At 43.8% G+C, this 25,017-nt stretch overlaps 1 protein-coding gene across 3 annotated transcripts in view; it reads left to right on the top strand.

The window, feature by feature from the left end:
- Positions 1 to 25,017, top strand: part of esrp1 (epithelial splicing regulatory protein 1) — a 107,990-nt gene that overhangs the window by 56,860 nt on the left and 26,113 nt on the right. For 2 of the 3 annotated variants that reach the window (XM_073026053.1, XM_073025886.1), the window contains exons 12-13: positions 2,947 to 3,145; positions 16,792 to 16,957. In XM_073026053.1, coding sequence (XP_072882154.1) covers positions 2,947 to 3,145; positions 16,792 to 16,957 — 365 coding nt within the window. The remainder of the gene's footprint in view (positions 1 to 2,946; positions 3,146 to 16,791; positions 16,958 to 25,017) is intronic. The other variant, XM_073025970.1, reaches the window with a different exon arrangement.

Genomic DNA, 25,017 nt, shown 5'->3' with positions numbered 1-25,017 from the left:
GACACAGCCAAGGAACACAGAGATGAGGAGAAATTTCCTTAGCCAGAAGGTGGTGAATCTGTGGAATTCATTTCACAGACGGCTGTGGAGGCCAAGTTATTAGATATATTTAAAGCGGAGGTTGACAGGTTTGTGTTTAATCAGGGGTCAAAGGTTACACAGAGAAGGCAGGAAAATGGGGTTGAGAGGGATAATTAATCAGCCATGATAAAATGGTGAGGCAAACTCAATAGGCCAACTGGCCTAATTCTGCTCCTGTGTCTTATAGTCTTATGGTCTCCAGCATTTTGTGTTTGCTATACTTCCCAGTTACTAAAGGCAAGTGTACATTTTCTGCAGGAATCTCCTGCAGATGGTTCCAAGATTTCAGAGAAGTTTGGATAGGTGCTTGGATAGAAGGGTTCTGGATGTCGCTGGTGCAAGTTCAGATTGATGATCCTAGGCAGAAAGACAATCTGGCATAGACTAGATGGGCTGAAGGGTCTGTTTCTCTACTGTAGCCCTCTATGACTCCTTCCTTCCACTGACCAGCAGGTCACTCTTGGACCTGCTTAGCCCCCCCAGTCAGGGTCACGTGAAGTCATGGGAGCAGGTGGTGGATAGTCGTATGAGCAGCTGTTCTAGATTGACAATAGACAATAGGTGCAGAAGTAGACCATTCGGCCCTTCGAGCCTGCACCGCCATTTTGAGATCATGGCTGATCAATTACTATCAATACCCAATTCCTGCCTTGTCCCCATATCCCTTGATTCCCCTATCCATAAGATACCTATCTAGCTCCTTCTTGAAAGCATCCAGAGAATTGGCCTCCACTACCTTCTGAGGCAGTGCATTCCAGACCCTCACAACTCTCTGGGAGAAAAAGTTTTTCCTTAACTCTGTCCTAAATGACCTACCCCTTATTCTCAAACCATGCCCTCTGGTGCTGGACTCTCCCAGCATCTGGAACATATTTCCTGCCTCTATCTTGTCCAATCCCTTAATAATCTTATATGTTTCAATCAGATCCCCTCTCAATCTCCTTAATTCCAGCGTGTACAAGCCCAGTCTCTCTAACCTCTCTGCGTAAGACTGTCCAGACATCCCAGGAATTAACCTCGTGAATCTACGCTGCACTTCCTCTACAGCCAGGATGTCCTTCCTTAACCCTGGAGACCAAAACTGTACCCAATACTCCAGGTGTGGTCTCACCAGGGCTCTGTACAAATGCAAGAGGATTTCCTTGCTCTTGTACTCAATTCCCTTTGTAATAAAGGCCAACATTTCATTAGCCTTCTTCACTGCCTGCTGCACTTGCTCATTCACCTTCAGTGACTGATGAACAAGGACTCCGAGATCTCTTTGTATTTCTCCCTTACCCAACTCTACACCGTTCAGATAATAATCTGCCTTCCTGTTCTTACTCCCAAAGTGGATAACCTCACACTTATTCACATTAAACTTGAGTCAAGTCAAGTCAAGTCAAGTCACTTTTATTGTCATTTCAACCATAGCTGCTATGTACAGTACATAGTAAAAATGAGACAACGTTTTTCAGGACCATGGTGTTACATGGCACAGTACAAAAACTAGACTGAACTACGTAAAAAAACAAACAAAAACAACTACACTAGACTACAGACCTACCCAGGACTGCATAAAGTGCACAAAACAGTGCAGGCATTACAATAAATAATAAACAAGACAATAGGCACAGTAGAGGGCAGTAAGTTGGTGTCAGTCCAGGCTCTGGGTATTGAGGAGTCTGATGGCTTGGGGGAAGGAACTGTTACATAGTCTGGTTGTGAGAGCCCAAATGCTTCAGTGCCTTTTCCCAGATGGCAGGAGGGAGAAGAGTTTGTATGAGGGGTGTGTGGGGTCCTTCATAATGCTGTTTGCTTTGTGGATGCAGCGTGTAGTGTAAATGTCCGTGATGGCGGGAAGAGAGACCCCGATGATCTTCTCAGCTGACCTCATCAGAGTCTTGCGATCCGAGATGGGGCAATTTCCGAACGAGGCAGTGATGCAGCTGCTCAGGATGCTCTCAATACAACCCCTGTAGAATGTGATGAGGATGGGGGGTGGGAGATAGACTTTCCTCAGCCTTCGCAGAAAGTAGAGATGCTACTGGGCTTTCTTTGCTATGGAGCTGGTGTTGAGGGACCAGGTGAGATTCTCCGCCAGGTGAACACCAAGAAATTTGGTGTCACTGACACTTTATGTGACCACTGACACCAGGCAAACAGTCTCTGAAGAGTATTGATAACGGCTGGTGTCACCTGTCTTGTAAAGACACTGCCCAGAAAAAGGTGATGGCTAACCAATTCTGTAGAAAACTTTGCCAAGAACAATCATAGTTATGAAACCATGATTGCCCACATCATTGGATATGGCATGTAATGATGATGATAATTATAAAGTGTTGGAGGAAAGTTTTGGGGGAATGTCAGACGTAGATTTTTTCACACAGTGAGTGGTGAGAGTATGGAATGCCTTGCCAGGGGTGGTAATAAAGGTAAATACATTAGTGGCATTTAATAACTCTTAGCTACTAACTGGGATGATAGAACGATAGAGGATTATGTGGGAGGGAAGGGTTAGACTGATTTTAGAGTAGGTTAATATTAAGTTGATCTTAGAATAGGTTAAGAGGTCGGCACACCATTGTGGGCTGAAGGGCCTGCACTGTGCTGTCCTGATGCTGGATGTTGGCCCGAAACATCAACTCTTTGCTCATTGCCTGACCTGCTGAGTTCCTCCAGCACTTTGTGTGTGTTACTCTGTACCGTGCTGTGGTGTTCTATCATCTGTGATCGATGCTGGATGTTGGCCCGAAACATCAACTCTTTGCTCATTGCCTGACCTGCTGAGTTCCTCCAGCACTTTGTGTGTGTTACTCTGTACCGTGCTGTGGTGTTCTATCATCTGTGATCGATGCCTCGAAAGTTGCATCTTGCTGTTTGCAGGGCCGCCCTTCAGGTGATGCCTTCATCCAGATGAAGACGTCAGATCGAGCGTTCCTGAGCTCTCAGAAATGTCACAAAAGGACAATGAAGGACAGATATGTTGAAGCATTCCAGTATTCAGCTGAGGAAATGAACTTTGTGTTAATGGGTGGCACTTTAACTCGAAATGGCTTGTCACCTCCGCCATGTAAGTTACCATGTAAGTTTGCGTCCCTGTAAGTGGTTCTCTTTGCGGGGTCCTGGTAGGTGATTTATCTTGGATTCCCTGATTCAAAAGTCGACTTTTTCTTCTTCTTCTTCTTAAGCTCATCACACCATTGGGGCCTAGGCCGCCGATAGCAGCCTGCAGAGTCCTCTGTTCTTGGCTGGAAGGTGATTGGTTCTGTGGTTTTAGCTTTCACTACACGACTTCATATATCTTCAGGGTGAATATCCTTCCTCTCCCAGAGATGAGGTCTTTGAAGCTTCTGTCAGTGTTTCTGTAGTTCTGTGTTTTATGAATGGGGTTACTAGATCCATGCCCAGCCCTCCTCCTTTCACAGGCAGGCTTGGGACCATCCATGGCAAAGTTATTCAAAATACTTGGGGGGGGGGGGGGGCAGGAAGGAAGGAAGGGAGGGAGAGGGAGAGAGAGATTGTAGTGGCTTTGATTTACATTTGGGATGGTTTCTGTACTTCAGAAAACATTTTTAATATTATAAGGTTTACGTGGATTTGAATGATCTTTTAAATACCTGGCAATGACAGATTTGTGCAATTTGTTTGATTTGGAGAAATTTACAAAGAAACCTGTGCAGGAGAGTTTTTAAAGTGGAAAGGCATTGCACTGGGGCAGGAAAAGCCTTCCCTTCCCTACCTTTGAGCACACCTATACAGAGTGCTGTCCCAGCATCCATCATCAGGGACCTCAACCACCCAGGACATGCTCTCTTCTCACTGCCACCATCAGGAAGAAGGTACAGGAGCCTCAGGACCCACAGCACCACATCCAGGAACAGTTATTACCCCTCAAACATCAGGCTATTGAATCAGTGTGGATAATATCAGTCAACTTCACTCACCCCATCACTGAACTGTTCCCACAACCTATGGACTCACTTTCAAGGACTCCACAGCTAATGTTCTCAACATTTATTATTATTATCATTATTATTTGTATTTTTTTCTCAGTTCAAGCTGGTAGAACTTGAGTTATGTGCATAGCCAAGCACACTCACTTCTCAATTGCTCGGATCTTTCAGACTATTCTAGTGGTGTTTAGCATTGTGGCTTTCCGGGGATTTACTGATTGTTTGATGCTATTGTGTAGTGACTTGGAGATGATATCAGTTGTAGATATTACTATTGGGACAATGTATACCCTTTCTGGTGGCCAAACATTTTAATTCCCATCCCTGTTCTGGCGTGTCTGTCTATAGCCTCACTGCAGGATGGGAGAGTAACACCTTATATTCTGCTTGGGTAGCCTCCGAGCTGATGGCATGAATATTAATTCCTCCTTCTGGTAAACAAATTCCCTTCCCTCCCTTCCTCTATTCCCCAATCTGATCTTTCCCCTTCTCTTTCTCAATGGTTCACATTCCTCTCCTATCAAATTCTTTCCTCTCCAGCCCTTGACCTTTCCTACCCACCAGCCTTCACCTACTGTGGTGAACTACATATACCTGTCTGGACACGCCCCCCCCCCCCCCCCCCGCTGACTTCTCCTGTGGCTCCTCCCACAGACCCCGGTATAAAGGCGATTGGAGCCACAGACCCTTCCTCTGTCTCCAGGATGTTGTGTGATGGTCACTTGCTGCTTGTGCTTTCTTCCAGCCAATAAAAGCCTACCTTAACCCACGTCTCAGAGTTATTGATGGTGCATCACCTACCAATACAAAATGCTGGAGGAATCTCAGTATTTTGCTTGAGTTGCTTTGCATTTCCAGCATCTGCAGATTTTCTTGTGTTTGAGGCTTCACCTATCATCTTCAAGCTTGCCCCTTCCCCACCCCGCACCTTTTTATTCTGGCATCTTCCAGCCTTCCTTCTCAGTCCTGAAGGGTCTATAAGACCATAAGATATAGGAGCAGAAGTAGGGCATTCGGCCCATCAAGCCTGTTCTGCCATTCAATCATGGGCTGATCCAATTATTCCAGTCATCCCCACTCCCCTGCCTTCTCCTCATACCCTTTGATAACCTGGCTAATCAAGAATCTACCTATCTCTGCCTTAAACACACCCCATGACTTGGCCTCTACAGCTGCTTGTGGCAACGAATTCCATAGATTTACCACCCGCATCTCAGTTCTAAAAGGACGTCCTTCAATCCTAAAGTCATGCCCTTTCGTCCTAAAATCCCCTACCATGGGAAATAACTTTGCCATATCTAATCTGTTCAGACTTTTTAACATTCGGAATGTTACTATGAGATCCCTTCTCATTCTCTTGAACTTCAGGGAATACAGCCCAAGAGCTGCCAGACTTTCCTCCTACGGTAACTCTTTCATTCCTGGAATTATTCTTGTGAATCTTCTCTGAACCCTCTCCAATGTTAGGATATCCTTTCTAAATTAAGGAGCCCAAAACTGCACACAATACTCCAAGTGTGTTCTCACAAGTGCCTTATAGAGCCTCAACATCACATCCCTGCTCTTATATTCTATACCTCTAGAAATGAATGCCAACATTGCATTCGCCTTTTCACAACCAACTCAACCTGGAGATTATCCTTTAGGGCATCTTGCACAAGGACTCCCAAGTCCGTTTGCATCTCTGCATTTTAAATTCCTCCCCATCTAAATAATAGTCTGCCTGTTTACTTCTTCCACCAAAGTGCATGACCATACACTTTCCAACATTGCATTTAATTTGCCACCTCTTTGCTCATTCCCCTATACCATCTAAGTCTCACTACAGGCTCTGTTTCCTTGACACTACCTGCTCCTCCACCTATCTTTGCATCATTTGGCAAATTTAGCCACAAAGCCATTAATACCGTTGTCCAAATCATTGACATACGTCATAAAAAGCAGTGGTCCCAACACTGACCGCTGTGGAACTCCACTGGTAACCAGCAGCCAGAATAGGATCCCTTCATTCCCACTCTCTCTCTCTTCTGCCGATCAGCTAATGCTCCACCCATGCTAGTAACTTCCCTGTAATCCCATGGGCTCTTATCTTGTTATGCAGCCTCACATGCGGCCTTGTCAAAGGCCTTCTGAAAATCCAAGTACACCATGTCCACTGCATCTCCTTTGTCTACCCTGTTTGTAATTTCCTCAAAGAATTGCAGTAGATAAGTCAGGCAGGATTTTCCTTTCAGGAAACAATGCTGGCTTTGGCCTATCTTGTCATGTGCCTCCAGGTGCTCCGTAATCTCATCCCTAACAATCGATTCCAACAACTTCCCAACCACTGATGTCAGACGAACAAGTCTATAGTTTCCCTTCTGCTGCCTCCCACCCTTCTTAAATAGCAGAGTAACATTTGCAATTTTCCATTCATCCAGTACAATGTCAGAATCTATCAATTCTTGAAAGATCATCGTTAATGCCTCCGCAATCTCTTCAGCTACTACCTTCAGAACCCAAGGGCGCATTCCATCAGGTCCAGTAGATTTATCCACCCTCAGACCATTAAGCTTCCTGAGCACCTTCTCAGTCGTAATTTTCACTGCACAAACTTCACTTCCCTGACACTCTTGAACGTTCAGCATACTGCAGACGTCTTCCTCTGTGAAGACTGATGCAAAATATGCATTCAGTTCCTCTGCCATCTCTGCATCTTTCATTACAATATCTCCAGCACCATTTTGTATTGGTTCTATATTTACCCTCGACTCTCTTTTACCCTTTATATACTTAAAAAAGCTTTTAGTATCTTCTTTGATATTAGTCATCAGCTTCTTTTCATAATTCATCTTTTTCTTCCTAATGACCTTTTTAGTTTCCTTCTGCAAGTTTTTAAAAGCTTCCCAATCCTCTATCTTCCCACTAGCTTTGGCTTCCTTGTATGCCCTCTCTTTTGCTTTTACTTTGGCTCTGACTTCACTTGTCAGCCACGGTAGTGTCCTTCCCTTTGAAAATGTCTTCTTATTTGGAATATATCTGTCTTTCACCCCTCATTTTTCACAGAAACTCCAGCAATTGCTGCTCTGCTGTCTTTCCTGCAAATGTCCCTTTCCAGTCAACTTTGGCCATTTCCCCTCTCTTGCCATTGTAATTGCCATTTCCATTATTCCACTGAAATACTGACACATTGGATTTTACTTTTTCTCTCTCAAATTTCAATGCGAACTCGACCATATTGTGATCACTGTTCCCTAAGGGTTCCTTAACCTTGAGCTCTCTTATCACTTCTGGGTCATGCACAACACCCAGTCCAGCACAGCCGATCCCCTAGTGGGCTCAACAACAAGCTGTTCTAAAAGCCATCCCTAGATACTCTACAAATTCTCTGGCACTGAGCCTGGCGCAGTTGTGCAGGAGGGAAGGAGGGAGAAGAGGAATGCGGTAGTCATAGGGGATTCCATAGTCAGGGGAATAGACAGGAGATTCTGTGAGCCTGGTAGAGATACCCGCATGGTGTGCTGCCTCCCAGGTGCCAGGATACAGGATGTCTCGGATTGGGTTCAGAATATTCTGAAGGGAGAGGGCGAGCAGCCAGCTGTCTTGGTACATGTTGGTACCAATGACATAGATAGGAAAAGGGAGGAGGTCCTGAAGAGAGATTTCTGGGAGTTAGGAAGGAAGCTAAGAAGCAGGACCTCCAGGGTAGTAATCTCAGGATTGCTACCTGTGCCACGTGCTAGTGAGGGCAAGAATAGAAGGATCAGGCAGATGGATGTGTGGCTGAGAGACTGGTGCAGGGGGCAGGGCTTCAGATTTTTGGATCATTGGGATCTCTTCTGGGGGAAGTATGACCTGTTCAAAAAGGACGGGTTACACCTGAACCCGAAGGAGACCAATATCCTGGCGGGAAGGTTTAATAGAGTTGTTAGAGAGGGTTTAAACTAACTTGACAGGGGGATGGGAAGCGGAATGATAGAGCAGAAGAGGGGGGAAACAGAAATAGATCTAAGGTAGTGAGCAGTAAGGATGTCAGGAAGGACAGGCAGGTGATGGAGCAAATTTGCAGCCATTGGGATGAGTTGCAGTGCAATAAAATTGCACTGCAATCAAAGCAAAAAGTACTAAATACTGGACTTAAGGTGTTATACTTAAATGCACACAGCATAAGGAATAAGGTGGATGATCTTGTCGTACAGCTACAGATTGGCAGGTATGATATTGAGGCCATCACTGAGACGTGGCTAAAGGATGCATGTCTCTGGGAGCTGAACGTCCAAGGATACACGGTGTATCGGAAGGATAGGCAGGTAGGCAGAGGGGGTGGCATGGCTTTATTGGTAAGAAATGATATTAAATCATTAGAAAGAGTTGACATAAGATCAGAAAGAACAGAGTCTTTATGGGTTGAGCTAAGAAATCGCAGAGGTAAAAGGACCCTGATGGCAGTTATCTACAGGCATCCAAACAGCTGCAGTGATGTGGACTACAAATTACAACAGGAAATAGAAAAGGCTTGCCAGAAGGACAGTGTTATGATAATTGTGGGGGATTTTAACATGCGAGTGGATTGGGAAAATCAGGTCGACACTGGATCTCGAGAGAGAATTTGTAGGATGTCTACGAGATGGCTTTTCAGAACAGCTTGTTGTTGAGCCCACTAGGGGATCGGCTGTACTGGATTGGGTATTGTGTAATGAACCAGAGGTGATTAGAGAGATTGAGATGAAGGAACCCTTAGGAGACAGTGATCATAACATGATTGAGTTCACTGTAAAATTTGAAAAAGAGAAGCCAAAATCTGATGTGTCGGTATTTCAGTGGAGTAAAGGAAATTACAGTGGCATGAGAGAGGAACTGGCCAAGGTTGACTGGAAAGGGACACTAGCGGGAAAGACGGCAGAGCAGCAGTGGCTGGAGTTTATACGAGAAGTGAGGAAGGTGCAAGACAGATACATTCCAAAAAAGAAGAAATTTTCAAATGGAAAAAGGATGCAACCGTGGCTGACAAGAGAAGTCAAAGCCAAAGTAAAAGCAAAGCAGAGGGCATACAAGGAAGCAAAAGTTAGTGGGAAGACAGAGGACTGGGAAGTTTTTAAAAGCTTACAAAAGGAAACTAAGAAGGTCATTAAGAGGGAAAAGGTGAACTATGAAAGGAAGCTAGCAAATAATATCAAAGAGGATACTAAAAGCTTTTTCAAGTGTATAATGAGTAAAAGACAGGTGAGAGTAGATATAGGACCGATAGAAAATGATGCTGGAGAAATTGTAATGGGAGATAAGGAGATGGCGGAGGAACTGAGCAAGTATTTTGCATCAGTCTTCACTGAGGAAGACATCAGCAGTATACCGGATACACAAGGGTGTCAGAGAAGAGAAGTGTGCGCAGTCACAATTATGACAGAGAAAGTACTCAGGAAGCTGAATAGTCTAGGGGTAGATAAATCTCCTGGATCAGATGGAATGCACCCTCGTGTTCTGAAGGAAGTAGCTGTGGAGATTGCGGAGGCATTAGCAATGATCTTTCAAAAGTCGATAGATTCTGGCCTGGTTCCGGAGGACTGGAAGATTGCAAATGTCACTCCACTATTTAAGAAGGGGGCAAGGAAGCAAAAAGAAAATTATAGACCCATTAGCTTGACGTCGGTGGTTGGGAAGTTGTTGGAGTCGATTGTCAAGGATGAGGTTACGGAGTACCTGGAGGCATATGACAAGATAGGCAGAACTCAGCATGGTTTCCTTAAAGGAAAATCCTGCCTGACAAACCTATTGCAATTTTTTGAGAAAATTACAAGTAGGCTAGACAAGGGAGATGCAGTGATTGTTGTGTATTTGGATTTTCAGAAGGCCTTTGACAAGGTGCCGCACATGAGGCTGCTAAACAAGATAAGAGCCCATGGAATTACGGGAAAGTTACATACGTGGATAGAGCATTGGCTGATTGGCAGGAAGCAGAGTGGGAATAAAGGGATCCCATTCTGGTTGGCTGCCAGTTACCAGTGGTGTTCCACAGGGGTCCATGCTGGGGCCACTTCTTTTTACATTGTATATCAATGATTTGGATTATGGAATAGATGGCTTTGTGGCTAAGTTTGCTGATGATACAAAGATAGGTGGAGGGGCCGGTAGTGGCGAGGAAACAGAGAGTCTGCAGAGAGACTTGGATAGATTGGGAGAATGGGCAAAGAAATGGTAAATGAAATACAATGTTGGAAAGTGTATGGTTATGCACTTTGGTAGAAGAAATAAACGGGTAGATCATTATTTAAGTGGGGAGAGAATTCAGAGTTCTGAGATGCAACGGGACTTGGGAGTCCTCGTGCAGGATACCCTTAAGGTTAACCTCCAGGTTGAGTTAGTGGTGAAGAAGGCGAATGCAATGTTGGCATTCATTTCTAGAGGAATAGAGTATAGGAGCTGGGATGTGATGTTGAGGCTCTATAAGGCACTGATAAGACCTCACTTGGAGTACTGTGTGCAGTTTTGGGCTCCTTATTTAAGAAAGGATGTGCTGACATTGGAGAGGGTTCAGAGAAGATTCACTAGAATGATTCTGGGAATGAGAGAGTTAATATATGAGGAACATTTGACTGCTCTTGGACTGTACTCCTTGGAGTTTAGAAGAATGAGGGGGGACCTCATAGAAACATTTCGAATATTGAAAGACATGGACAGAGTGGATGTAGCAAAGTTGTTTCCCATGGTGGAGGAGTCTAGTACGAGAGGGCATGACTTGAGGATTGCAGGGCGCCCATTCAGAACAGAGATGCGAGAGGGTGGTGAATCTGTGGAATTTGTTGCCACGGGCGGCAGTGGAGGCCAAGTCATTGGGTGTATTTAAGGCAGAGATTGATAGGTATCTGAGTAGCCAGGGCATCAAAGGTTATGGTGAGAAGGCGGGGGAGTGGGACTAAAGGGGAGAATGGATCAGCTCATGATAAAATGGCGGAGCAGACTCGATGGGCTGAATGGCCGACTTCTGCTCCTTTGTCTTATGGTCTTATGGTTTCTACACCATCCAGTCCTATGTCATCTCTTTCTAATGATTTAATATTATTTCTTATACACAGAGCCACACCACCCTCTCTGCCTACTAACCTATCTTTGTGATACACCGTATATCCTTGGATGATCAGCCCCCTGAAACATTAACTGTTTATTCCTCTCCATAGATGCTGCCTGACCTGCTGAGTTCCTCCAGCATTTTGTGTGAGTTGATCTGGATTTCCAGCATCTGCAGATTTGCTTGTGTTAGTGTCCATGTTCCATAATCTTTCAATTTCCTCTTGTAATTCAGCATATTTCTGGTGTTTTTCACTTACTGATTTCTGTAATTTATGTGCATTTGGAAGGGCTATTTCCTGTTTGCTTATGATTATTTGTTTCTTTTCCATTGGCACAGTTTGCCTTCTTTTGCACATTCGTGGTTTGTTCGTCTTTGTGTGTAGTTTTTTTTCAATTATTCTGTTGTATATCCACGTCCTTACTGAAAACTGTCTGCAAAAGTAAATGAACCTCATGGTAGCATATGGTGACATTTATGTCCTTTGATAATAAATTACTTTGAACTTTGAGTTCCACTCCCTCGATCTCAGAAGTCCGAGTTAGTGGTATGAATAGTCATCACATTTTGCGTGCTCGGGCAGGCATGTCCTTACCTCATCAGGGTATGAGGCTGCCAGCTACTCTCGCCTAGTTTAGCCCTCCTGTCGGAGCAGAGTACCAGGGTGTGGCCGTGGTTGTAAGCAAATAGCTACTTGGAGCCACAGTGAGAGCTGAGTGTCCGGAGGGGACCAATGGGGAGGGAGCTGCCCCAGAGTGGACATGACACACCCCTTCACCAGAGGTGCTACTGTGTACATCCCATGGGTCCCTTCCTGGACACCACATACACCCCATTATCATTGTTAATAAATGTACTTCAATTGACCCTGATTGATCGACTTGCAGAGATTCAGACCTTGTCATTTCACCCGCTGTAAGAGACTGAGATTGCACAATACACTTGAGATCAATAACAGAAACTGATGAAAACTTTAAGTCTGAGGTTAAATTTAAATTCAGACTAAAGAACAGAGACAATTGTGTTTTGTAATGGCTCAGAAACAGGAAAAAAAATCTGTAATACAGAATTATACACTTAACGGACGTAAGTTCGTTAAGGTCTGTAATGCAGAATTATACACTTAATGAATGTAAGTTCCAGAAAAATAATTCTCCTAAAAGCCATATTTTTTGAGGATGTGACTAAACACATTGATGAAGGAAGAGCAGTAGATGTAGTATGGATTTCAGCAAGGCGTTTGATAAGGTACCCCATGCAAGGCTTATTGAGAAAGTAAGGAGGCATGGGATTCAAGGGGACATTGCTTTGTGGATCCAGAACTGACTTGCCCACAGAAGACAAAGAGTGGCTGTAGATGGGTCATATTCTGCATGGAGGTCAGTGGCCAATGTGCCTCAGGTATCTGTTCTGGGACCCTTACTCTTCGTGATTTTTATTAATGACCTGGATGAGGAAGTGGAGAGATGGGTTAGTAAGTTTGCTGATGACACAGAGGTTGGAGGTGTTGTAGATAGTGTGGCGGGCTGTCAGAGGTTACAGCAGGACATTGATAGGATGCATAACTGGGCTGAGAAGTGGCAGATGGAGTTCAGCCCAGATAAGTGTGAAGTGGTTCATTTTGGTAGGTCAAATATGATGGCAGAATATAGTACAGTATAGTAATATAGACTCTTGGCAGTGTGGAGGATCAGAGGGATCTTAGGGTCTGAGTCCATAGGATGCTCAAAGCAGCTGTGCAGGTTGACTCTGTGGTTAAGAAGGTGTATGGTGTATTGGCCTTCATCAATCGTGGAATTGAATTTAGGAGCCGAGAGGTAATGTTGCAGCTATATAGGACCCTGGTCAGACCCCACTTGGAGTACTGTGCTCAGTTCTGGTTGCCTCACTACAGGAAGGATGTGGAAACCATAGAAAGTGTGCAGATGAGATTTACAAGGATGTTTCCTGGATTGGGGAGCATGCCTTATGAAAACAGGTTGAGTGAACTCAGCCTTTTCTCCTTGGAGTGACAGAGGATGAGAGGTGACCTGATAGAGATGTATAAGATGATGAGAGGCATTGATGGTGTGGATAGTCAGAGGCTTTTTCCCAGGGCTGAAATGGTTGCCCCAAGAGGACACAGGTTTAAGGTGCTGGGGAGTAGGTACAGAGGAGATGTCAGGGGTAAGTTTTTTATGCAGAGAGTGGTGAGTGCGTGGAATGGGCTTCTGGCAACAGTGGTGGAAGCAGATACAATAGGGGCTTTTAAGAGACTCCTGGATAGGTACATGGAGTTTAGAAAATAGAGGGCTATGGGTAACCCTAGGTCATTTCTAAGGTAGGGACATGTTCAGCACAACTTCTGGGCCGAAGGGCCTGTATTATGCTGTAGGTTTCTATGTTTCTATGTGCTTTCACATCCATTCATATTATACTTGATGTCTATAAGAGCAAGGAATTGATTGTGGACTTCAGGAAGGGGAAGTCAAGGGAACACAAACTAGTCCTCATTGAGAGGTCAGCAGTGGAAAGGGAGAGCAGTTTCAAGTTCCTTGTTGACAACAGCTCTGAACATCTATCCTGGCTCCAACATATTGATGTAATTACAAAGAAGGCAAGACAGCCGCTGTACTTGATTAGTAGATTGAGAAGATTCGGTATGTAGGTAAAGATGTACCTTGGAGAGTATCCTAACTGGTTGCATCGCCATCTGCGATGGAGGGGTCACTGCACAGGATCGAAAAAAGCTGCAGAAACTCAGCCAACTCCATAACGGCTTCTAGCCTCCTTAGCATGGAGGACATCTTCAAAAGGTCATGCCTCAAAAAGGCAGCATCCATCATTAAGGACTCCCATCACCCTGAATATGTCCTCTTCCCATTGCTACCATCAAGGAAGAGGTATAGGAGCCTGAAAACACACACTCAACTGTTTAGGAGCAGTTTCTTGCCCTCTGCCATCAGATTTCCGAATGGTAAATAAACTCACATACGCTTCTTCCAAAAAAAAATACACTCCATAACCTGGCCTCCACAGCTGCCAGAGGCAAAGAATTCCATAGATTCACTACACTCTGGCTAAAGAAATTCCTCCTCATCTCCATGCTAAATTGATATCTCTCTTTTCTGAAGTTGTGCCCTCTGGTTCTAGACTCCCCCACTACAGGAAACATCCTCTCCAGATCCACTCTATCTAGGACTTTCAACATTCAATAGGTTTCAATGAGATGCCACTCATCCTCTCAAAATGAATGCTAACATTGCATTTGCCTTCCTCACTACTGACTCAACCTGCAAGTTAACCTCTAGGGGTTCATGGATGTGGACTCCCAAGTTTCTTTGCACCTCAGATTTTTGAATACTCTCCCCATTTAGTAAATAGTCTCCCCTTTTATGCCATTTACCAAAGTGCATGGCTATAAACTTCCCAACGCTGCCTTCCATCTGCTACTCCTTTGTCCATTCTCCTAATCTGTCCAAGTCCTTCTGCAGCCACCCTGCTTCCTTAGTGCTAACTGCCCCCCACCTAGCTTTGTATTGTTTGCAAACTTGGCCACAAAGCCATCAATTCTGTCATCCAAATTGTTGACATACAACACAAAAAGAAGCTGTCCCAATACCGACTCTTGTGGAACACCACTAGTCACTAGCAGCCAATCAGTAAAGCCCGCCTTTATTCCCTCTCTTTGCTCCTGCCAATCAGCCACTGCTTTATCCATGCTAGAATCTTTTCTGTAATACTATGGGCTCTTATCTTGTTCAGCAGCCTCATGTGTGGCACCTTGTTAGAAGCCTTCCTAAAATCCAAGTACACAACATCAACCGATTCTCCTCTATCTATTCTGTCTGTTATCTCCTCAAAGGATTCCAGTAGATTTGTCAGGCAGGATCTACACTTGAGAAAACCATGCTCACTATGGCCTTTTTAACATATACCTCCTAGTACTCCAAAACCACATCCTTAACGATCGACTCCAACATTCTTGCGACCACTGAGGTCAGGGTAACTGGCCTATAATCTCCTTTCTTTTGCCTCTCTCCATTTTGAAAAGTGGCGTGACATTTGCAATTTGAGAACCCTTGTGTGTACAGGAGTGAGATATTTCAGCTAGTTGAGTGGAGTCACAATGACAACTTTGCATTCAACATCAATAAGAACTGGTTGGGGACTTCAGAGAGTGTGAAATGAGGGACACACACCAGTCCTTATCAAGGGATCAGAAATGGAGAGACCAAGCAATTTCAAGTTCCTGGGTGTCAACATCTCTGAGGATCTATCCTGGGCCCAACATATCGATGCAGTTCGAAAGAAGGAATAATAGCAGCTATATTTCATTAGGAGTTTGAGGTGATTTGTTATGTCACTAAAGACACTCGCAGATTTCTAAAGATGTACCGTGGAGAGCTTTCCAACTGCTTGCATCATTGTGTAGTATGCAGGCGGGGGCTAGTGCACAGGATTGAAAGATGTTTCAGAAAGTTGTGAACTCAGTAAGCTCCACCATGGGCACTATTCTCCCCAGTATCCAGGACATGTTCAAAAGGTGATGCCTCAAAAAGAAGGTATCTATCATTAAGGACACCCATCACCACTCCTCCAGTGTCATCTTCCAGCAGTTCAATATCTACTCTTGCCTCTCTTTTTCTGTTCATATATCTGAAAAAAAAACTTCTGGTATCCTCTTTGATATTACTGGCTAGCTTACCTTCATATTTCATCTTTTCCCTTTCTATGGCTTTTTTAGTTGCCTCCTGTTGGTTTTTAAAAGCTTCCAAATCCTTTAACCTCCCACCAATTGTTTCTCTATTATGTATCCTCTGTTTTGTTTTTATGTTGGCTTTTACTTCCCTTCTCAGCCATGGTTGTGTCACCTTGCCTTTAGAATACTTCTTCTTTGGGTTGTATCTACCCTGCACCTTCCGAATTGCTCCCAGAACTCCAGCCATTGCTTCTTTGCTGTCATCCCTGCTCATGTTTCCTTCTAAAAAACTTTGCTTAGCTCCTCTCTCATACCTCTGTAATTCCCTTTACTCCACTGTAATACTGAAACTTCTGACTTTAGCTTCTCCCTTTCAAATTGCAGGGTGAATTCTATCATATTATGATCACTGGCTCCTATGGTTCCTTTACCTTAAGCTCCCTAATCAAATTCAGTTCATTGAACAACACCCAATCCAGACTATCTGATCCCCTAGTGGGCTCAATCACATGCTGCTCTAAAAACCCATCTCATAGGAATTCTACAAATTCTCTCTCTTGGGATAAATCAGCACCAACCTAGTTTTTCTGATCTATCTGCATATTGAAACCCGCATCACAGTTGTAACAACAGCACACACAAAATGCTGGTGGAACACAGCAGGCCAGGCAGCATCTATAGGGAGAAGCGCTGTCGACGTTTCGGGCCGAGACCCTTCGTCAGGACTAGAGCGCTTCTCCCTATAGATGCTGCCTGGCCTGCTGTGTTCCACCAGCATTTTGTGTGTGCTGTTGTTTGAATTTCCAGCCTCTGCAGATTTCCTCGTGTTCACAGTTGTAACATTGCCTTTTTGACATGCCAGTGATATTGAACCTAATTCTCAATCAGCAGTGTATTTCCTGATGAAGGGTCTCAGCCCGAAATGTCGACTCTTTATCTCTCTCCACAGATGGTGCCTGACCTGTTGAGTTCCTGAGTGCGTGTGTGTATTTTCACAGTCTACCTCTTTGTAACTGGGAACTCATTGTGGATATTTTTGTCTTCCTTTTCAGGCTTGTCACCTTCTACCTTTGCTGCGTATCCCACACAGGCGTCTGTTATTCCTGCTGAGATCTGTCAGCAACCCGTATTCGTCATACCCCGAGTTCGTCAGCCGCCAACAGCGTTCTATCCAGCCACCGTGCAGCTCTACATGAACTACTCAGCATTTTACCCAAGGTGAGAATTTCCAGCAGAAAGTCTGTGGTAATGAGTAAAAATGGTATTTCCCAGTGACCAACCATTTTCATTCCAATCCCCATTCCCATTCCATCATTGATCTTTTGCCACGATGAGGTCACTCTCAGGCTGGAGGAGCAACACTTCATGTTCCGTCTAGGTAGCTTCCAACCTTGAACACTGATTTCTCCAACTTCCGGTAATTTTCCTCTACCCCCTTCCCTCTTCTTCTGTGCCCATCTCTGGCCACCCTCTTACCTCTTCTCTAAGCTGGTGCCACTTTACTTGTTTGTCATCACGTGGAGAGATACAAATGGCTAAAGATTATTTTTTAGAGGTGACCTGAAATATTTTTTGCCACCAATATGAAATGCATGGGCTTGAGAGGGTGCAGAGGTAGAGGTCCGAGGCCCGCCATTGGTCTGGGTCGACCATGGATGTTGCATCCCAGCTGTCTATGTATACGCAAGCCTGGGCAGTAGGATATGGAGAGCAAGCTGTTGCCCATGTAGCAAGCTCCCCCTCTCCTCACAGCTCTTGAGTCCAAAGGAAAAGCAGAGACCGATACAGTTTGGCACCAGGAGTTGCCAGATAGTGTTGAGCTCAATGTAGGACTGATTTAGGGACTTCAGCTCCAGTTTTCTCCTTGGCGTTTACTCATGAAGCCTTTCCCGTGAGGGGTTATAGCTGCAAGGCAGCGGAGATTTGAGATCAAAGTTTTTCTCCTCCTAGATGAGCTGCCAGCCATGGCTGATGAGCCCCAGCTGCCTATGAGACGTAGAGGCAGAGACACTCTCACAAGATTTTAACTTCAGAGGTTGAAATGGTTTGTTTCCTTTTTGTTGAAGACTGTTTGTTGTTTTGTATTCACTCTCAACCCTGAGACCGGGAATGTTCATCAAGCTACCGGCATTTTTCTTCCTCAACAGCTTACAACTAGATGAAGCAAGTCTCTAAACTGATTCACTGGTTGGGAAGTGCAGACTTTCTCATTAGTGTGGATTTCTAATTATTTTCAGGTCATCATAGTCACTTGCAAAATAGTGGTGACTGGATTCACAGACAGATACAATATGTTGTCAAGTTGTAGTGGAGTGCATCACCCGTAGTGTTAGTTATCGTTTCATACCAGTGAAGTAATTTTTGGTATAAAAGGCAGAAGGATATTAGGAGCCAGCAACCAACGGCAATGTCCTGCAGACAGTTCACGAAACTACGTCTTCTTCTCTTCTTCTTTTAAATATACTTCTACTACTAATCTGTGTGCAATTGGTGCCTGTAATTTACATTTTGATAATGTGTTTTTGGGCCAACTGAGCGATCTGGTGATTTTGTTGTCTCCGAGGGAATTTGGCGTGGTTGAGAGCGAGGTTGCAAATGGAGTGTGCGGCCTAATGGTGGAGCATCAACCCATGACCGGCTGGCAGAGCGCAGTTTGTTTGGCTTCAGAGCTGTGTATCAGACGTGGTTATAAGCAGCAGAGGGGACTGTATTGGTTCTCTTCCTGTTTACCCTGTATACCTCAGACTTTAGATCATGTCATCTGCAGAAATTCTCTGATGACTCAACAATAGTCAGGTGTGTAAAGGGAGGACAGGAGGATGACTACGGGGTCCTGGTGGAGGACTTTGTCCAATGGTGCAAGCTGAATCATCTGCAGCTCAACATCAATAAGACAAAGGAGATGGTGATGGACTTTAAGACAGCCAAGCCTGGAGCACCAACACAGAGGTTGTGTACGAGAAGGGCCAGAGTCACCTCTACTTCCTGAGAAGACTGAGGTCCTTTGGAATATACAGGCCCCTCCTTCACATGTTCCACCAGTTGTTGATGCCATGAGAGTCGCCTGGGACGATACTCTCTGGAATTCAGAAGAATGAGAAGGGATCTTATAGAAACATAAAAATTTTTGAAAGGGATAGGTAAGGTAGAAGTAGGAAAGTTGTTTCCATTGGTAGGTGAGACTAGAACTAGGGGACATTGCCTCAAGATTCAGAATTTATCAAGATTTAGGATGGAGATGAGGAGAAACTGTTTTTCCTAGAGAGTGGTGAATCTGTGGAATTCTCTGCCCAGGGAAGCAGTTGAGGCTTCTTCACTAAATGTTTTTAAGATACAGTTAGATAGATTTTTACATAGTAGGGGAATTAAGGGCTATGGGAAAAGACAGGTAGATGGAGCTGAGTTTATGGACACATCAGCCATTCTTGTTGAATGGCAGGGCAGGCTCGATGGGTCGGATGCCCTACTCCTGCTATTTCTTATGTTCTTATTACAGTCTTCTATGTGGTGGTGTGCTGGGGCAATGGCATCAACACGGCTCAATAAACTGATTAGAAAGGCTGGCTCTATTATAGAAGCCAAACTGGACACACTGGAGGTTTGTTACAACAAAGGACCCTATGGAAAATCCTGGCAATTCTATATGTTTGCCACCTTGGCTGAACAGAGGAGTATTTTGTTAGATAGACTAACAAAGACTAAGACTACTGCGCTGCTTCAAAAAGCACTACATGAGGTCATTCTTACCTTCGGCCATTAGGCTTTATAATGAGTTAACCTATAGCCGGGGATGTGATGACCCCTCCTGTTAGACTGTTTGAAGTAACTTTTTTTTCTTTCTAGTATTTGTATATCTATGCACTTGTAATGTTACTGTGACATATAATTTCCTTTGGAATTAATAATGTATCCATCACTGTATTGCACTGAGCTGCTGCCGCAGAACACATTTCAGAACATCAGTCAGTGATTTTGATTCTGAGATACCTGGACACAACAATTGCCAAATGTGTCAATCCACTGTTCAGCTGTAAAGTCCAGGTTTCATATCGCAGAGCTCACTTAAGTTCAAAACTTATCAATTTCGATGTGTTAGGGTGTATTCTGGAGTTACGGTGTACGGCAAGTAACAATTTCAACAGCAACCAGTCTTCAGATTTGAATGTAGACTGTAGACTGAATTCAAAATGCAGCTGGGAACAATGGTCTTCCTGAAGCTGCAGACTTGGCTTGATTGCAAACCGGGAAACACCCCATTGACCTGAGAGAATTCAGCTCAGAGACAGGAGACATTAACATTCGATTTGGTTGCCTGGACTGCCGTAAGAAGAACTAGGTGTTTGGAAATTCTATGTAACTGGAAGGAAGCATTATGAATGCATCGTAACTATAGAATTGTCCTGCTGTTACCGTTGATCTTTAACATATAAAATGTGACGTAGTTTGATGTTGTGGTGTTCGCTGAGCTTGGCAATTCGTTTGCAGACGTTTCATCCCAGTCAAGGTGACGTTCTGAGTGCGCAGTTGCTGGTGTTCCTCTCTGGGAGTGCACACATTTATATAGACCCCACTTGCTTGCCTATCCAGACACGAGCACTCCCAGAGAGACTGTGCGCTGAGGATGTCACCCTGACTGGCCAGGAAATGTCTGCAAACGAAGTGCCAAGCTCGGTGAACAATGCAACATCAAACGGCTCAACCGGAGCCTCCAATAGCCACCACCCTCTGATGTAATGTTGGGCTAGGGAGCCTCTTCCAGGGTGACTCCAAACACTGCTGGTTTGTGTGTGCCGAATAAAGACTTCTACACTACCAGCTGCGGGTCTCTCTGGTAGCTTTCGCTGACAGTCACAACAATGATAAACATCACCTCAAAGCTGAATATAATTCCTTGCGACTCAGCCCACACTGCAATACCAATGGGGAAAGCATCCAGCTGATTATCTCAAACTGATTGAATGTGCCTCTAGCTAAGCTGCGTAATTGCCATCATTATCTTCAGTTACTATTTTAAAATTCATGAGCATGAAAAAGTCGTAAAAATAAAAATATTTATTTAAAAAGGACAAGTTAATGACTAAACCTCAGCGAGTAAACCAGCCTGGTTAACTTCATTGTAATGTCAAGAATTTTGACCCTTTAAGCAATAGCAAACAAGCACTTGCTTATACGCTGACAAAATGAGATGCCCTGAGAAGTTCCTGATATTTCTCTGCCTGATGCCAGAATTCAGGCAGTCACAAATTCTCTCAACAACTCTTGCAACTCATGGTCTTGGTATTATTTATTTACTTTTTTTTGTGTGATTTTGATTGAGGCAGCCGCACATAATGAACGACGCAGTATTAAATTGAACTAGAACTGAGCTGGAACTGAATATGCCTGGACTATTTCCATGACTCTTGTGGGCTGGAGTTTTATATTCTGTGATTTTCGCTGGTTTATATTTTGCCGTTTGCGCGGGGGAGGGGGTCTGACGTTTTTCTTTGAATGGGTTCCTTGGTTTTCCTTAGTTTTGTAGCTGTCTGTGGAAAGATGAATCTTAGGGTTGCATGTTGCATACATACTTCGATAATCAATGTACTTCGAACTTGAACTTCAACTTTGAGCTTTTATTTGCATGATTTGTATTCTTTTGTACTTTGTCAGTCTTTGTTATTTACCGTAGATTCCGGACTACAGAGCGCACCTGATTAAAAGCCGCTGGCTCTAATTTTAGAAATAAAATCAATTTTTTACTTGTAAAGGCCGCACCAGATTTTCGGCCGCAGGTGTCCCACGTTGTAATATGAGATATTTACACAGAAAGATATTACACGTGAGGATTTTTTAACTTTTAATTAAATCCATATGGTAACAAAAACAAATACATATTGCAAATGCTTTTTTTCGAACCGTGCCCGTAACGCGGCTACTTTTAAATATACGTTGCGTATACTTCTTTACTGAACAACATTCCAATATCCCCTAACGACTGGTAAAAAATATATATACTGCAGCCTACCAGGAAAAGTTATTGATCGCCTTTAACTTAAAAGCAGCATTTTCGCTCCGCCGCTCGACCCCCGCCGTCCCATTTATCGCAAACCGGTATCCCACAAGACGCGGCGAAACCGGGTGTGACGTCATAGCATCCCGCGATGTAGTACAGAAAACAAATATAGTTAAAACTCTTCTAACTTTAACTAGAAAATGAATTACTAAGCGAAAATATTATAAACTAAATAACTGCCATAAAGGCAGCACAATGCTTTTCTTCGAGTGTTTTCCATGTTGATGAGGGTGAGTACAAATGACTGATTTACAATAATTTAATTGTGAAAGTGCGCTTGATTTATCGTACAATTTCATTGGACCTCTGTGAACTACTCATCAATTTTATTGGTCTACTGTTACGAGGCAAAATGTTTACGAGGCGGCATGAAAAAAAACCATGTATTAGCCGCTCTGTATTAAAGGCCGCAGAGTTCAAAGCTGTTCAAAATGTGGGAAAAAAGTAGCGGCTTAAAATCCGGAATCTACGGTAGTTATTCTTAAATTCTATTGTATTTCTTTATTTTCCTGTAAATGCAGCACAGAAATGAATCTCAAGGTAGTATATAGTAACAAATACATACTTAGATAATAAATTTGACTTTGACCTTGAAAAAAATATATACAGATAGTCAGTCCTCCCCCTTCCCTTTCTTCCATGGTCTTCTGTCTTCTCTGATCAGATTCCCCCCTCTCCAGCCCTGTATCTCTTCCAACAAATTTCACTTATTTTACACACCCTCAAGATTTGGGGGAGTAGATTTAGGATGGAGATGAGGAGGAACTGCTTTTCCCAGAGAGTGGTGAATGTGTGGAATTCTCTGCCCAATGAAGCAGTGGAGGCTACCTCAGTGAATATATCTAAGACAAGGTTGGATAGATTTTTGCATAGTCGGGGAATTAAAGGTTATGGGGAAAAGGCGAGTAGGTGGAAACGAGTCCATGGCCAGATCAGCCATGATCTTATTGAGTGGCGGGGCAGGCTCGATGGGCCAAATGGCTACTCCTGCTCCTATTTCTTATGTTCTCATGTTCAATTGACTTCCTAGCTATTTACTTCACCCCTCCCCCTTCCGATTTCACCTACTACCTACTACCTTGTACCTCTTCCTCCCATCCTCCCTACTTCTCATCTCTTTTTTCCAGTCCTGATGAAAGGTCTCGGCCTGAAACATCGACTGTTTACTCTTTTCTATAGATGCTGCCTGGCCTGCTGAGTTCCTCCAGCATTTTGTGTGATGATTTCCAGCATCTGCAGATTTTCTCTTATTTATTACACAGATAGTTATTGATTTTTAAAGAGGGCTTAATAGTTTGCACAGTTATACCTGTAATCTATTAAACAAAAAGAAACGAAGTGTTAGAAATACTTGGCAAGTTAGACACTTTTTCATGGTAGTGTAGCTGGGCCTTTCTAGATTCGATGATTTCAATGAGATACCACTTCATTCTTCGAAACTCCAGTGAGTACCGGCACAGTCAGAGCCATCAAACACTCCTCATATGTTAACCCTTTGTACCCTGGGATCATTCTCATGAACCTTCTCAGGACCCTCTCCAATGTCAGCACATCTTTACTTTGATAAGATCAGAAAAGATTTCCCTTTATCAGTCAATAAAGGGAATTACTATTGAGATTTCTAAAGGCATGGTAGCACAGTGGTTCGTTGAATCTCTTTACAGCAATGGCGAGCAAGCTTCAGGGTTCGATTCCTAAGGAGTTGATACGTTTTCCCGGTGACTGCTTGACCTTCCTCCGGCTGCTCCGCTTCCTCCCACATTCCAGAGACACTTGGGTTAGGGTTTGTGAATTGTGGACATGCTATGTTGGCGCCGGAAACATGGTGATGCTTGTGGGCTGTGTCCCAGCATAATCCTCTGGCACAAAATGACGCATTTCACTGTATGCTTCGATCTTTTGATTACCTGTGACAAATAAATCAATCATAACAATCACTTGATGAGGTGCTACAAAGGTTATTACAGAAACCTTTTCTATGGTGGTGAGCCCAGCTGCAGCAGCCACTCTGGCTCCAACTAATGGTGTAATTGTTCATCCTCGATGATGGCTGGTTCTTCGCTTGTGAAGATCGGGAGGAAAGAAGAGTCCTTAGGAGTGTTGGTGACTGTAGAGACCAGTTCTGGATCTGCAGTAGTGACATAGGACAGCTGGGATGTGGGTGCTTAGGTGTCACCTGTGTCACCTGCTTCATCCTTAACGTCTAAGAAATACCTTGCCAGCACTGACGCTTTGTCAGAAGGACAGTAAGTTGTTTACTGTACCATTTACTCATTCCCAGTGCTGTGCATTTTGAATGATATTTTATTGACTTATTAGTGGTAACATTTTGTTTAATGTGCTGTGTGTGATTTATGTTGTGTGGGTGCACCGTGGTCCAGAGGAACGCAGTTTCACTTAGTTGTCCATTTGTGCAGTCGTATAAGTTTATTTTGAAGATTCAGAGTTCAAGATTGTTTAATATCATTTCCCGTACACAAGTGTAAAGGAGAACATAATATTTGTTAGTCTGGATTCGATGCAGCACAAAAAAAAGACACAATAAACTAAAGGACACAATAATTAACAAAAAGCACGATAAACATAAATACATAAGACAGTTTAAGTACACAGATTGATTGTATGTCAATAAGGTGACACTAGGCACAGGAGTGTCTGTACATAAGGTGACTGACAGGAAATGATAAAGTAGTGGTGGTTGGGGCTGTGGAGGGTGGGTTAGTGTGTGAAGGTGCTGATCTGCCTTACTCCTTGGGGAAAGTAATTATACATGAACTGGATGCAATGGTAGTGTAGCGCTTAGTGCAACCCATTACAGCTCAGCACATCTGGAGTTCGAAGTTCAATTCCAAAGCCGTTTTGTGAGGAGTCTCTGTACATCCTCCCCATGGAATGCATGGGTTTTCCTCAGGTCCTCTGGTTTCCTCCCACAGTACTGGTTAGGTTAATTGGTCATTGAAATTGTCTGGTAGTTAGGTTAGGTCTAATTGGGTTTAGCTGGGTTTGCTGGGGTGGCTCGATGCTGTATTGCTAAACGCAGTATATACTGCTGATGACACAAAAAATGGGAAGAAGACGTTAACCAACTTTTAGTAAGTGGCCAACGACTGGGCAAATGGAGTATCGCTTGGTGAAATATGAAATTGTTCACATTGGTCTTGTTATCTAAGTAGGTTTACAAATGTATTGGAAGCATTTTGGAGAAGCGTCGTCTGGATTAGTACCT

The sequence above is a fragment of the Hemitrygon akajei genome, chromosome 1 (assembly GCF_048418815.1).
Source record: "Hemitrygon akajei chromosome 1, sHemAka1.3, whole genome shotgun sequence".
NCBI classification, from domain to species: Eukaryota; Metazoa; Chordata; class Chondrichthyes; order Myliobatiformes; family Dasyatidae; genus Hemitrygon; species Hemitrygon akajei.
The sequence above is the reverse complement of the archived record's forward strand: the minus strand, read 5'-3'. Positions and strand labels throughout refer to the sequence as shown.